Source organism: Tenrec ecaudatus, chromosome 14, assembly GCF_050624435.1.
Source record: "Tenrec ecaudatus isolate mTenEca1 chromosome 14, mTenEca1.hap1, whole genome shotgun sequence".
In the NCBI taxonomy this organism is placed as follows: domain Eukaryota; kingdom Metazoa; phylum Chordata; class Mammalia; order Afrosoricida; family Tenrecidae; genus Tenrec; species Tenrec ecaudatus.
Genome location: NC_134543.1, coordinates 106105723 through 106116113, shown reverse-complemented (window position 1 = coordinate 106116113; position 10391 = coordinate 106105723). Strand labels below are relative to the sequence as shown.

The 10391-nt window shown below is 57.0% G+C and overlaps 2 protein-coding genes across 2 annotated transcripts; one reads left to right on the top strand and one right to left on the bottom strand.

Moving 5' to 3' along the window:
• The first annotated feature begins 2056 nt into the window (after positions 1-2056).
• Positions 2057-5183, top strand: DUOXA1 (dual oxidase maturation factor 1). The gene is made up of 6 exons (XM_075532301.1): positions 2057-2203; positions 2538-2595; positions 3209-3343; positions 3621-3834; positions 4095-4312; positions 4927-5183. The coding sequence occupies exons 1-6, from the start codon at positions 2057-2059 to the stop codon at positions 5181-5183; spliced, it is 1029 nt and encodes a 342-aa protein (XP_075388416.1).
• A 1121-nt stretch (positions 5184-6304) lies between these two features.
• On the bottom strand, positions 6305-9668 carry DUOXA2 (dual oxidase maturation factor 2). Its single transcript, XM_075531620.1, has 6 exons — positions 9522-9668; positions 8304-8361; positions 7898-8032; positions 7444-7657; positions 6795-7009; positions 6305-6498 (listed from the first exon to the last, which is right to left on the bottom strand). The coding sequence occupies exons 1-6, from the start codon at positions 9666-9668 to the stop codon at positions 6305-6307; spliced, it is 963 nt and encodes a 320-aa protein (XP_075387735.1).
• Positions 9669-10391: the final 723 nt, after the last annotated feature.

Genomic DNA, 10391 nt, shown 5'->3' with positions numbered 1-10391 from the left:
ATCTGTACATTCATTGCCATCATCATTCTCAAAACATTTGCTCTCCGCTTAAGCCCCTGGCATCAGCATCTCATTTCCACCCCTCTCTCTCCGCTAACCCCTCCCTCATGAACCCTTGATAATTTATAAATTATTATTTTGTCATATCTTACACTGTCCAACATCTCTCTTCACCCACTTTTCTGTTGTCCGTCCCCAGGGAGGTGGTTATATGTCTCTCTAGTAGACATTCCAAGTATGATAAACTTCTTCTGACAGTTAACATTCACCACAAGCCACACTTGGGATTACCACCAGGGAGGCTAATACTAAACCTATACATATATGCACATAGATCTATTTCCACATCCTCATATATAAATATATTTACATATGTACATGCCTTTATTTAGACCTCTATAGATGCCCTTTGCCTCCTAGCTCTTTCCTCTATTTCCTTTTACTTTCCTCTTTCCCACTATCATATTCAGCCTTCATTTGGGTTTCAGTAATTCCTCTCAGTTACATTACCCTTGGTGACGCCCTACCAGGCCTCCTATACCCTCCTCACTACCAATTTGGATCACTTGTTGTTCCCTTGTCCCTGGGTTTGTTAACAACACTTCATTCCCCCTTCCCCCTCCCCCTCCTCCTCTCCCATGTTCCCCTGGAACTGTTGATCCCATTGTTTTCTCCCCCAGATTGTTCATCCAGCCTATCTTATTTATTTCTGCAGAAATAATAACATGCACAAAAACAAGACAGAGCAAAACCAAGCAACAAAATAAAACAAAACAATACCACCAACAAGCCAATGGCAAAAAACAAAACACAACAAGAAAGAAAAGCTTGTAGTTAGTTCAAGGACTGTTTGTTGGCCTTTAGGAGTGTTTTCTGGTCGAGTCTGATGAGGTGCCAAGCATTGGCCCCAAAGTCTATTTTTGGTATTCCCTGGGGACTTTGCTGCTCTCTTCCCCTTGCTGTTCTGTTCCACGCCCTTATTGTTTTGCCTCTGTGTGGTGGGATCAGATTGGGCAGAATTCCCACACTGTGTCTGCAATAGGGCTATGGGTTTAGAATTTCTTTTTAATCATCTTATTGGGGCTCTTACAGCTCTTATCACGATCCACCCCGGCATCCGTTGTATCATGCTGGCTTAGATGTAATACTAAGGTCAGCGACCCCTTTCCAGACTCTTTCCCTGCAAAGGGAAGCTGGAGCTCAGAATAGCTGCACTCCGGGGGAAAAGACAGACACACTCTCAGCCAACCCTTGCACTGAGATGAACGAGGCTTGGGAATTTGGATGGAAAGGTGATATGGGGGGCAGAAGGGCGCCTGGCCCCAGTGCTGTACCTGGGGGAGGGCAGGTGATCCTTCCGTGTTCCCTGCGGTGAAATTAGTTGGACTCACTGTTGTGGAATTGCTGAAACGGAAGCCAGGTTACTCGGGAAAGCTGGACTGACCAGGGTGGGCCATGTCAGGGCTAGGCATCCGCCCTCCCATGCTCCTGTTTGATTCCGTACTTAGCAAAGCGGTCAGACTTTTATTCTTTAGGGGGCTGAGGAAGAACCAGTCTTGTTGGAATCTGTATTGTCTTTCCCCGTTCCTGCCGCCCCCCAGCCCCCGTATGCCTTCACTTGGGAGTAAATAAAGCACTTTTTATGCTCTGTGGTCAAGGGCATAAAACTGGACTTGTGCGGCCCCAGGGAGGCAGAGGAGAGTGATAGTTCTTAAGAGTCCCAAGGGAAGCAGAGACACCTGGGGGCCACTGAAGCTGCTTTACAGAACCTGGGTGTGCACAAGCCACCAAGTAGCAACAGAGACTGATTACCAAGACCCTCCTGCTGCCACAGGCAGCAGATGGGGGTGGGGGCGGGGTGGGGGGAGTGGCGAGGAGCAGGGAAATGACAGCGACAGTGGAGTCAGGTGAAATCCTGGCAGATCAGATCCCAAGAAGAGAGGCCTGGTCTGTCTGTCTGTCTCCAGCACAAGGAAACAGGACAGCGAGGAGGACACTCCGTGACTATCTATTGTTCTGGGCGGCATCTCCCTGTGCGTCGGAGATCCTTGCTGAGATGGCTGCTTTGGGACAAACGTTCCCCTTCTATGCTGGCCCCAAGCCAACCTTCCCCATGGACACCACCCTGGCCGTCATCCTCACCATCTTTCTGACGGCGCTGGTCACCTTCGTGGTCATCCTGCCTGGCATTCGGGGCAAGATGGTGAGAAACAATCTTCCCAGCCCTGGAGACGCCAGCCCCAGACACCTCAGCCTCTGGGTGGGGAGCCTTGGTCTCTCTCAGGACAACAGAGAAACACTCCTCCCCTGAAAAAATTTCTCCCACCACCCCACCCCTCCCCTCCCCAGTATAGCACCCCCTTCTCGCTCACTGATTCCAGAGAGAATTATTGAGCACCTACTGAGGGTCGGACAGGTTGCTTTGAAGTGACTGCAATTGTAGAGGCATGCCCACCAAACGTGGCCAGAGGAAGGGTGGACATGGGGGGCAGCGGGGAGGGGCACACCTGACTAAACCCACCCACCCTGTGACTCAGAGGCTGTTCTGGCTGCTCCGGGTGGTGACCAGCTTGTTCATCGGGGCTGTGATCCTGGGTGAGTGCTGAGCAGAGCTGCTCTGGCAGCTGCCTTCATCCCGTCTGCCTCCCCAAGTCTCTTCTCACCAAGCCTGCTTCCCCACAGCAGCCTGGGCTACAGACTGACCCATGGCCTCATGCCCCTCTCTCTTACCCCGAGGGGTTCAGGCCCTTGGGGAAACCATGCTGGAGGACCCCCCCCCCCCCAACTTTCTAACTTTACTCAGGCGCAAGCAGGTCAAAATAACTGTCTGGAGGGAGAGGAGGCCAGAGGGAATGGGGGTGGTGGTAGGGAGGCTCGATTTGTTTTGATGTTTAGACAGAAAGACGAGGTGGGAGGTCTCTAGGTGGAAACTGGCCTGGCTCATGTTTACTTGTCATATTTATCTTTCTGCTCCCTGTGACTCTCTTTAAGTTAGGGGGTGGGGGCGGGGAGCGGGCAGGATGCGTTCAAGCAGAGGGTGACCAAGGGAGACCCAGGACTCTTATCCATGCCTGCATCCCTCCTGCAGCGGACCCCAGCAAGTTTCTGAGTGTCCACTTAAGAGCCAAATAAACATGGGCCCCTTGTAGTGTTCCCTCCGAGTCATGACCCCCGCTGAGTACCCCTGTGCCCACCTCTCCAACCCCAGCGGTGAATTTCAGTTCTGAGTGGTCTGTGGGCCAGGTCAGCACCAATACGTCCTACAAGGCCTTCAGTGCAGAGTGGATCAGTGCCAATGTCGGACTGCGGGTTGGGCTGAGAGGAGTCAACATCACACTCACAGGTGAGGGAGGGCTCTTGTGATGAGGGTGGGGTGGGGAGGGGGCTCTGCTCGGTGTCTTTGGTCCAAAGAGCACCAGGTTAGTTGTCTGGCATTGATATGTGGGTGTTGGGGAAAGGGGTGCTGTTGAAGGGAGGGAAGCTCGGAGGTCTTGGAAGCTGTCTTCTCCCAGCTGAGAGAGGCTGTTGTCCATCTGCTGAATGTGGATGAGCACTTGTCCAGGGGCATGCCCACGCTCAGGTTATAGGGTCCCTGCTGAGCACGGCTGACTCCTTACTAGGGACCCCTGTCCAGCAACTGAGTGAGACCATCGATTACAACGAGGAGTTCACCTGGCACCTGGGTGGGAACTATGCTCAGGAATATGCTAAGGCCCTGGAGAAGGGGTTGCCTGACCCTGTGCTCTACCTGGCCGAGAAGTTCACCCCGAACAGCCCATGTGACCTGCACCGCCAGTACGGCCTGGCAGGACACTATACCTCGGCTTTGTTGTGGTGAGTCTGGGAAGGGGTGGTGGGTGGAGGCCCTGCTGGTTAGACCCAACTGGCAATGAGGTTGTACCCATCCCTCCTCTACTCTGATAGGGTGGGCTGGCACCAGTCACCCTGGAACTTGACTGGGAAACCCATGGGCAGGAATCCCTACCTCACACCTTCAGAGCATCCTTGGGTACCTGAGCCTCCATCTGGGCCCCTCCAGCCCGGCCAGCAGGTAGAAGTACCTGGACTTGTCCTCATGGGGTCTGGCTCTCCAGGGTGGCCTTTCTCTGCTGGCTGCTGACCAACGTGATGCTGTCCATGCCTGTGCTGGTCTATGGTGGCTACATGCTGCTGGCCACAGGGATGTTCCAGTTGTTGGCACTATTCTTCTTCTCCATGGCCACTTCCCTCGCTCTCTCCTGCCCCCTGCGCCTGGGCACGGCCACCCTGCATACTCACCATGGGTCTGCCTTCTGGATCACATTGACCACAGGTGAGGCCCAGCCCTGAAGAGGGTGGGAGGCCCGGGCACTGTCATGTTGGTGGGGTTCAGGCTCTGTCTCTGGGGTCAGGGTTGCTTTCCCCTCTAAAAGTCCCATCCCTCTTATATCTGCCATCTGGTTTTCTTTTCTCAACTCCACTCCTTGTCCCATGCAAGCCCACTCCCCTGTATCTTCTCTCTGTCTCTGCCACATGCTCATATCTCTACGCTCTCAACCCAGCCCCTTCCTCACACTCCTATGTCCCCTTCTACCCACTCCATGCCCTCTGTGTCCCCTATTCCTAGAACCCTCCTCTGCCCCCCCTCACTTCCCATGGTCTTGATTGCCTGAAGTTTTACTCTCCTCTCTGGCCCTGGCCTCTGCCCCCTTGTCCCCAGCTCTGTGCATCCTCCTCTGTGCTGTTTCTGAAGTCCATTCTCTGTCTCTCTCCTGGCACAGACTGGGAAGAGCACTGGGCTCCTACTCCACAAAGTCTGGACAGCCCGTTCCCTGAAGCAGAGACTCTAGGTCTTTCTTGAAATTGTCCAGACACCTCTCTGAGAGAAGAGGGCCATGGGCTAGGTTTCCTGGCCTGAGGTGGGATCCCTCTGGCCCTTGTCCCCAGGACTGCTGTGTGTGCTGCTTGGCCTGGCCGTGGCAGTGGCCCACAGGATGCAGCCCCGCTGCTTGAAGGCTTTCTTCACCCAGAGTGCCGAAGAGGACGCTGTGCTGGAGTGGAGTCCCGAGGAAGGGGGGCTCCTGAGCCCCCGCTACCAGTCCGTGGATGAGAACCCCAAGACCCAGGACATCCCACTGTCAGAGGCTTCCTCTGAGACGTGCTGTCAGGAGGAGAGCCCCCAGGAGTTTGACTGTGCCTTCTAACGGTCTTCGTCCAATGTTCACTGGACCTCAGACCTCATGGGAGCCCCTCAAAGCACCACAGCCCCCAGTTCTGGTCTGTAGGCGGCGGGAAAGAGGGGGCTGTAGCCACTGTTAAAGAAAAAGCCCCCTATAGACATTCAGCAGCACATATGCTCCGCCTTCAAGCCCAGGTGGGAGCTGAGCCTGCTTCTTGCACAACACACCTGCCTTTCTTGGATGCTTGCCTCTTGGCGGCGCCCTTGGCATTCACTGAGACCCAGCTTCTCCTGCTTCATTGTGTGTGTGTGTGTGTGTGTGTGTGTGTGTGTGTGTGTGTAGATGGGGAATGACTGAACCCCCTGTTCCCTGAAGCAGGGACTCTAGCCCTTTCTTGAAGTTGTCCAGACTCTGAGAGGTCAGTGTGGTTTTCCGTCATCTCTTTTGTTTTCCCTTTATTCCCCTGATTTGCGTTCTTTCTTGGTCCCGTGAAGGCACAGAGGGACCCAGACCCAACATCTCCTCGGTCTAGCATGAACCAGCTAGGACACATTCTTCATTGAGCTTCAGTTTCCAAATTTGCCAACTCAGATTATAACCCTTGTCAAGGATTTTAAAACAAAAATATCAGGATTTATATGTGTATGCACTCCTGACATCTAGCTAGGAACCATAAACAGCCTCTTATAATAGGAGCCAAGTCTGAGGAGCTAGCGTACAGATTCCAAAAGCGCTATTCCTCATCCCTCAACTGAGCGAGAGGCGGCTCCGGAAGGTGCTCGGTCCGGTCAGTTGCCCTAGGTTCCCACTAGAGGGCGCGCCCCTCCCGGAGCCTTTCTGGGACGACTCTGGATGCTCCAGAGAAAATCCGGCTTACTGGGCTCTCAGGGCTTCCAGCCCAGCGACCTCCCCAGGGTTCGTGTCCCCAGGAGCCTGGAGAAGCATGGAAATGAAGGGGGAAATGTTTGTTTTTTTTAAAAGAGAGAGAAAAAAACATTTATTAAAAAAAGAGTTATTTACAATTCACCCTGTGGCCAAACTTGCAGTCGCTGCAGCCCTAGTTCCCCGGTCCAAGCCCAGTGGGCACTGCTTCCTGGCCTCCACCGGCCCAGGCGGGATAGGAGTCCCAGGTTGAAGCGTCCCCTCTACAAGTTAGTGGTCATCTTGAAGCCAAGGTCCTCGGACGGGCTGTGCAGAGGGTTGCTGAGGACCAGAGGGGAGCCCCCTCTCCCCTGGCCGTCACCTCCCTTGCTGCTTCGGTCCAGGAAGATGCGGAGAGCATTGGGCCTGGCGTAGTGCAAGCTGACCACTGCCCCTCCGAGAAGAAGACACAGGAGGCCTGCGATGAAATGACAGAGAAAGGGGACTAGAGTGAAGGGGGTGGCCTCCCGGAGGACCCGCCCTAATCTGTGGGTGCTGGCTCTGACAATTCCTTTACACACACACACACACACACACACACACACACACACACACACACACACACACACACACACACACACTGGAGAAGGACATCGCTTACAGCGCCCACCGTCTATCGTTGGCTGTCCAGTGCGCTTGATCTGCGGAACTAACTGCGGAGAGTTCACACCCCGTTCCCCCCGCCCCGGCCCGGCCCCCAGGCCCGGTCCTCACCGGTAGCGAGCGTGACCCAAAAGGAGGCGCCGTAGTGAGTGGTGATCGTGGCGGAGCCGAGGCGCAGCGGGCAGACGGGCACGCTGGAGATGGAGGCGAAGGAGAAGACGGAGAAGAGCGCGAAGGCGCCGGTGGTCAGCAGCGCCAGTCCCCCGTACAGCGGGACGGGCATGGAGAGCAGCGCGTTGGACAGCAGCCACAGGCTGAATGCCACCCTGCGGGGGGGGGGGTGTGTGGAGGGCGACGCCGTCAGCTAACCCAGGGTGGACACTTTGAAACCACCAGCCGCTCCTCGGGACAAAGCCTCGGGAGGCTTTCTATTCGCATCAGCAGTTGCAGGCTCGGAGACCCACAGGACAGCTCTACTGTGTCCTCCGGGGTCGCTGTGAGTAGGAATCAACTCGATGCCAGTGGGTTTAGCTGAATTACCGCGCGGGATTCCTCTAGACCACACGAGCTCCTGTGTCCCCAGGTCTGGGTCTATGAGGACCAGGTGACATTGGGAAACAGCGAGGCCTAATACTCGCCCCGGTGCGCTGGGTTTAACTGGAGCGCTCCTCCGAGAGCCGCATCCCCCCCTCCCCAGCCCCGATCCGATCCCCTCCCCAGGTGTGCTTACACACGGGCCACCCCCACAGCCGGCCCTCACCACAGCGTGGCCGAGGCGTAGTGTCCCGCCAGGCGGTACTGGCGGTAGAGGCCGCAGGGGCTGCTCGGAGTGAACTTCTCCGCCAGGTAGAGCACGGGGTCGGGCAGCCCCCGGCCCAGCGCCTCCGCATACTCCTCCGCATAGTCCTCGCCCAGGCGCCAGCTGAACCTCTCGTTGTAGTCGATGGTCTCGTTCAGCTGCTGGACTGGGGTCCCTGCGGAGGGCAGTGCGGGTGTGTGTGTGGAGGCCTGCGTGTCTGTGTGCTGCCCCCCTCGCCCCCGCCCAGCAAAGGGGCAGATTTAGAGCGGAGAGTGGGGACCGCAGTGTACCCAATGAGAAAAAGCAAAGTGGGTTTGGCGGTAGAGGGGAGCCCAAAGCTATTTGAAGCGAGAGACCTAGGAGGGCCTCGGAATGACCCCCATCGCTTTCCCCAAAGCCTGGTCCACCCCCTCACCTGTGAGTGTGATGTTAATGCCCTCCAGGCCCACGTGCAGGCCGACTTGGGCGCTGACTCGAGCCGCACTGAACGCCTTGTAGGAGGTGTTAGTGCTGACCCCACCGACGAACCAGTCTGCGCTGAAGTGCACCGCTGTGGGGAAAGTGGGGGTGGAGTGGGGGATGGGGGCAAAGAGAAGGCATTAGGAGGGTGATGGTAGGAAATGGGATTCATACTGAGAGGGTGGTGGTGGTGGTGGTGTGTGTGGTGGGTGTAGAGGCAAAAGAAGAGAGGGTATCAGAAAGAACCCCCGAGAAGGTAGGGGTGTGACCAGGGAAGTACCCCAGTGCCCCATTTCCCCAGAGGACCTCTGGCCACCTCCCACCTCACCTGGGTGCTCTGCCCACCTGTACTGCACACTCACCAACAATTTCTGCGCCTATGAAGAGACTGAGAGGAATTCGCACCAGCCAGAACCAGCGCTGCAGGAGGAAGCACCAACATCAGACTCAGGCATGGACCAACCAGAGCCTCCAGGCCTCCCATGGCCCCAGCAACTGGCACGCTTCAGAGCCCAGCTCCTGCCCACCCCGTTTTTGCTGGCACTTTCCCTAGTTACATTCCCAGTTTGTCAAGGCCAGACTTCACGCTTGCTTTCCCTGCAAGTCCCTCCTAGTCCCACCCTTCTAATGGTTCCTTCTGCCACTTCAGCTTCATTCCCCAGGCTTCATTCAGTATACTGTAGCCCGAACACCTCTGGCCAAGCTCTCTCATCTCCTTCCTTCGCCCAGCTCCCCCAACTCCTGTCCAGCTTCCTCTTCCTCCTCTTCTCCTCCTCCACCTCCTTGGGTCACTGGTTGGTGGGGCTCAGTGAGCCCAGAAGTGTTGAGCAGACAGGGGTCACCGGCCCCTGGAGAGGGAGGCCCAGGGGTGGAAATGAGAACTCAGCTTCTTAAAAGCAGGTGTACCAGCTGCCAGAAAAACCAGCCTAGATTCAGAGGCTGGGATACTGGGTCCTCTCAGACTGGAAAACCCCACAACCCTGGTGGAATAGTCAGCTTCCATGGGGGCTGCTAACTGTCGGCCAGCAGTTCCACCCTCTAGTCTGCTTTTAGGAAAGGGAGGCTGTCTTCTCCCCCTGAAGATTTACAGCATAGGAAATTCTGGGTGGCAGTTTTCCTTTACCCTTTAGGGTCACTGTGGATCAGAATAGATTTGGTGGCAGTTGGTTGGTTAGATGGTTGGGGAGCCTTAATGGGTAAGCTAAAGAAATGCATCCCATCTGAAACAAATCCCAGACTTTGGGGGCCAGGCACCCCTACAGATGCACCTCAACCTGATCCACAGTGGAACTGTGCCTGTCCTCTGCGCCTTGACCCTGTAGGTCATCACCAGATGACCAGAGAGGGATGGAGTTGCAGTTTGGGAGCCCCCCCCCCCCCAGTGTGTGGAGCTTGGATGCAGCCAGGGGGTGTAGCAGCCCCCAGAATACCTCTCCTGTACTGGACTGATAGCGCTCGCTCCCAGGGCTGGAGAACGCTTGGCCGTTGTCTGTGCCACTTATGTCCCGTGAGACTCTAGGTAGAGGCCTTTGCCACTGGCGCGCCCACCTTGCAGCCCAGCCTGGTAGCGCCCCTCTTACCGAGTTGCCGCGGATTCCCGGCAAGACGAACAGAAAGGTGGCGAACAAGAAGAGGAAGACCAGGATGACCACCAGCAGCGGGGCGCTGAAGCCGGCCGCATGCCGGGGCTGCGGGTAGAAGGGAAGCTGTCCGTTCCACAGGGTCATGCTGCCGAGCCCGGCGGGCTGAACGTGTCGGTAGTAAAGAGGGCTCAACTCGGCGCCCCTCCGCTGCCCTTCCCGGTCCCTGGGGTACGATCGCGTCCCTGCCCCGCGGGCTGCTCTCAGGCGGGGCGCTCGGGGTCTGGATAGGCGAGTTATTTTCGGGACTTTGAGGGCTCGGGCTGCATTGGCCCCGTCGCGTGCGGCTGTCCTTTTTATAGGGCCGCCAGGATGTCACCACTTGGCACCCGCGTCCGGGCGGGAAAGGGTCATGCAAATGAGGGGCGGAGGGCAGTAAGTAAATATGGGGCAGCCCCGCCTCCGCAGCAGGACGGTTAAGCCCAAGTCCAGCTGCCCACACCTGGCGCAGGTCCGTCCGGAGCGACACCGCGCGCCACAGAGCCCGAGGCCTCCGGAGACCCCGGCCGCTGGGCGGTGAAAGGTCGCGAGCAGAGTGGACCAAAGAGGCCGAGCTCCCCATCGGACAAAGGACGTGTGAGCCCATCTCAGAGGTTAGAGACCTGGGTTGGGGCCCGACCTCCCTCTCGCCCTGCCCGCCTGCAGCTGGGTTTCGGGGCTCCCCACTCTCACCGCGGCGTGAGGTGCCCGAGGACTGACTGCGTCTCCTTCTGGAGTGGCAGGTGCCCAGGGCGTTGGGTGCCGCCGGCAGGCGGTGGGGGATCCCGGGGCAGTTGGAGGTAGGTCCGGCCTGGGGCTGCCCGGCTAGGG